At 24.1% G+C, this 4,424-nt stretch overlaps 1 protein-coding gene across 1 annotated transcript; it reads right to left on the reverse strand.

The window, feature by feature from the left end:
• Positions 1 to 436: 436 nt before the first annotated feature.
• Positions 437 to 4,418, reverse strand: LOC101491873 (uncharacterized protein At1g28695-like). The gene is made up of 3 exons (XM_004517158.4): positions 4,366 to 4,418; positions 3,514 to 3,915; positions 437 to 1,129 (listed from the first exon to the last, which is right to left on the reverse strand). The coding sequence occupies exons 1-3, from the start codon at positions 4,366 to 4,368 to the stop codon at positions 611 to 613; spliced, it is 924 nt and encodes a 307-aa protein (XP_004517215.2). The 5' UTR covers positions 4,369 to 4,418; the 3' UTR covers positions 437 to 610.
• Between the last annotated feature and the right edge of the window lie 6 nt (positions 4,419 to 4,424).

Raw genomic sequence — 4,424 nt, forward strand, 5'->3', positions numbered from 1 at the left:
GTTATGTGAGTTAATTATGATGGAATTTATCATTTCAAATAAAATAATAATGATAATAATAATATCACTTATTATTGAAAAAAAATCTTGTGATATTAACCAGTGTCATTTTTCCTTTGAAATACCATCTTTATACATCAAATATTTTTTTATATATATTATTTTCAATAATTCATCGACAATATAATGTATACCTTTGATAATAATATCAAACTAGTTCATATAACAATTAAATATTTCATCACCAAACTGATGGGTCATGAGATTTGTATTGGATCATTATAATAAACTAATAACAAACGTATAAGTGAGTCGAACACCATATTTTTATTCAAAATTTTATGATAATGAATATATAAATCATTTTACTTAAATATTGTTTAATATTCATTTTTTTTTTTTATTAATATGAAACTTCTAACTCATATGTACAAACCGATCATAAAAATGATTATTCTCTTCATTCCTTTATTTTCTCATAATGAAGTTTCACATGCTCATAAGTTTCCATTTTCTAAATCCCAATGTATATTTTAGATAGAGTATACAATATGAAAATACATATATAAGTATCATTGTCAAACTAATTAACAACAATATATGATATTTTTTAACCAATTGTTCTATTAGGTCTTCCCCAAGACTGCCAACACCAATCATGACTTGTCCAATGAAGATTTATTATAGAATTAGTTTCTAACTTCCTAAATTGCTTCCAATCATGAAGGGATGCCTTTAGATCAGCCACCTTTGCAGTGATACTTCGACAACAATTGGCATGAATTGTGGTTACTTCCATGAAATCTTTACTATCTTGACAAAATCCACTAAAATAAAGAGTATCCAAAAACCTAACTTTGAGTCCCAAATGTCCAAATATACCACTTTCAATGAGGTCAAGAAGCACATCTTGCTCCTTTTTTCTTGTGGAGTTGTCTTTCTTTCCATACCATGTATCAAACAATGATATAGTTTTGTTGTTCGACCGCACGAAGAAAAATCCAGTGTTGATTAGATGTTTTTCTGACCAAGGATCATCGAGGTAGATGTCAACGCTGATTTGGAGATCTTCTGTCTCATTCTTGCTCAATTTTTCAAATGGATTTCTTAACCACATTACATCAGTGTCCTATAAAATTAAATGTGCGATATAGAATTAGTAATATTATTTTTTTTTAAAAGAAAAAATTAGATAAATTGAAAATAAATTAAGAATATTAGAGAAAAGAGTAATACAAGCAAGTATATGCAGTGTGAAAATGTAATTTAGAGTGTAAAATACATAATTATCTTATATTTAATTGTGTCAACATATTCATTTATTAAATGATAACCTAATTAAATTATTTAAAAAAAATGTGCTTTGCTTAAACTAATGATATTTGATATAATATATTAATGAATTAAAATAAGATAAATAAATAAAGGGCTAGTGAGAAATAGTAAATTTGACCTAGATTTTAGTCTATCAATTTAGGGATTTATTGTCAATTTTTTTTATATAAAATAAGTTAGAAATATGTAGCAATAAATAAATAAAGTACTTTATATTACGTTTTCAAATTAATATATGTTTAATATAACGTATGAAATATATTTTTACTTTTGAGTAATTTAGCTAAAATAATTGTTGACAAAACTCAATAAAATAATTTTTTTTGACAAAATTTGATAAAAGAATTGACGTATAAATCAAAATTTGAACTCATTTGTTTTTGTGAATAAATTTTTTACATTGTTGTAATTATAATTTTAAAAATTCATTCAAAAATATTTATTGACTTAATAATAAAGATTAGAACTGTATACATAATAATTTTGTAGAAAATAAATTTATAAAAAATTATAGAAACTAAAATTATACTTTTATTTTATAAAAATTAAAATTAATAGGTTAAAATTTTATAAAAATTAAAAATATATTTAACCCAAAAAAAACATATTTACCATTGATATATTCCTACATACCAAGAAAAATATTGGTCCTTCAAATTAAAGATGAGCAATGTGTTACCACAAAGAACCTAACATTTGTTTTTATTTTTTATTTCGGTTGATATTAAATATAAACAACTTTAAATTAGTAAAAATTGATTTATTTAACCCAAATTAATACATCCACTCTTACTAATTTAAAAGTGTTTATATTTAAAATTAGATGAAGGATATTTTAGGAATCATATTATAATTAAGTTTCTATAACATGTGTACTTATCCTAATATATTGCACACATTGTCCATTATACGTTACATGCACGTGTTTTCCAAATATTAAACGAAATTAATTTTTCTAATTAGTTCGGTCCCTTATTTGGCACACAACTTTTGTGAGTGTAGTTTGACAACTTCACCATTTTAAACTAATTTTTCTTTTAGAAGTTTGCCACTTTCTTTAAGAAATTCAAAAATCTCACTTTTCAAACTCATTTAAAAATACTACTATACAAGGTTGAATTAGATCAAAACATAATGTAAACTAGCTTAAATTTGTTTTAAAATTTCTTGATTCATCCATTATCTTTAATTTTTTACATCAATGTAAAAGGTTGTAATGATTTAAATCCAAAAAAGACTACGAATTTAGAGTGATAAAAGGTGGGATTATAAATATTTCGTTGATTTAATGATTAAAGTAAATAAGTTAAGAAGTAGAATGATAAAAGTTTTAATTTTTTTATCAAAATAGAATAATATCCAAATAAATAAACTAACATTAAATATTAATTAAAACAATTTCAATTAAAATTAAATAGAATCAACTTATGTAAAAATAAATAAATAAATACAAATCAACCTCATCAAGTAACCACAATTGAAAATAAATTCTCATCCAATTTTAATAATTTATAATATTTTGTTTATTTATTTCTTGATCTACCACAATTCACTTTCGTATTTGGTGCTTAAATACTTGTCATCATATATTGCTTAATGCAAACATTGAATGACGTGTTTTTCTATTTGCACTTATTGATTTGAACCACATTTTCTATTCTACATTTTGGCATACTCGTGATAAATGTTAATTACTTCACCAAAATCTTAACACGAAAAAGGGTGATAGATCCTAGGGTAAGATACAAATTATTTTTATTAATTGGCCTAGTTTAGTTTATGAAATAGATATTGCTCAAGTGCTTAGTCACATATAAGGTTTTTTCCCACAAAAGTATATGTTATATGTGAGAATTGAACATATATGTGTATTTATTCACTCACAAATAACAAATGAACAACTAAATAAATTCGATTGTAAATTGAAGTACACTAAAAGAACATTAATCAAGAGTTAAAAGTATAAACTTTGTATTAAAAATTATGTAGTTAATTTTAAAAAAAAATAAAAATTCAAGCCATGTTTAAGAATGACACTTAGTATCATTCTTCAATTTGACAATGATTTATTTGTTGATCTACACATGAATATCTACTATAAAAAATTATATGCACTTCAACATGAGAAAGAGACAATAACACATAAAACAAGGAGGGAACAAAAATAAGGAAATGTACCGTGAAAATGAAGTTGTAACCACGTTTTAGAACTTCTAAAAGGAAAAAAGTCCTTCTCCACATCATCTTAATGAATTCTTGAGACATGTAGATTTTCTCACCTTCAAAATCAACACCATTTGTTTCCAATCTAAAGCAATTCAATCTCAAAAATCGACATCGATCATAGGCAATTTGATCGACGGCTACGATGAGAAGATTATCAATCAAAGATCTTGTTCCTTCTCCAAGCCAAAAGCTACTTAAAAATAAATCAAACATGGTGATGGCATCACCCTTTACATCTTGTTCTACATAAGCCTTATTTACTATAGCAATTATCAACGTTTTGTTGTTTCCCTTTGAAGCTTTGGCCAAAGCTTTTTCAAGATCATCTCCATATGCTTCATTAATATTCATGCTCTACATCGTTAAAGAAAACCAAATTAGTGAAATTTCAATCAAGTCATGAAGAAAAACAATTATTTCTTACATGAACAAATAATTATACTTCAAAATATTTCATTTGAAATGAACTACAATCTAAAAAGTATAGGAAAATTTGATATATCTAATCTAATTTTAGAATAGATAAATCAAATTTTTATATATTATTTTAGTTATGGAATAGACTATATTAAAATAATAGTATTTATAATGGGAGGTAAAATTTATGGAAGAATATATTATTACTTTATAAGATAGTAATTAACAAAAAAAAAAAATGATATTGGTATAACAAATTGTGATCATAATAAGAATGTGTACATGATTTGTTTTGATGTAGAAACAAACAAATAAATAAATTTAAGATTTTGAATTTTTTTTTTTATAAAAAATGAACCATATATAGGTGATTTGATTTGAAGGTACCATGTTTGATTGCTGCTGGCAAAGTGGTTCAATATTGTGGGATAGAAGTAATTGGGTGG

This window comes from Cicer arietinum, unplaced genomic scaffold (assembly GCF_000331145.2).
Source record: "Cicer arietinum cultivar CDC Frontier isolate Library 1 unplaced genomic scaffold, Cicar.CDCFrontier_v2.0 Ca_scaffold_5661_v2.0, whole genome shotgun sequence".
Classification (NCBI taxonomy): domain Eukaryota; kingdom Viridiplantae; phylum Streptophyta; class Magnoliopsida; order Fabales; family Fabaceae; genus Cicer; species Cicer arietinum.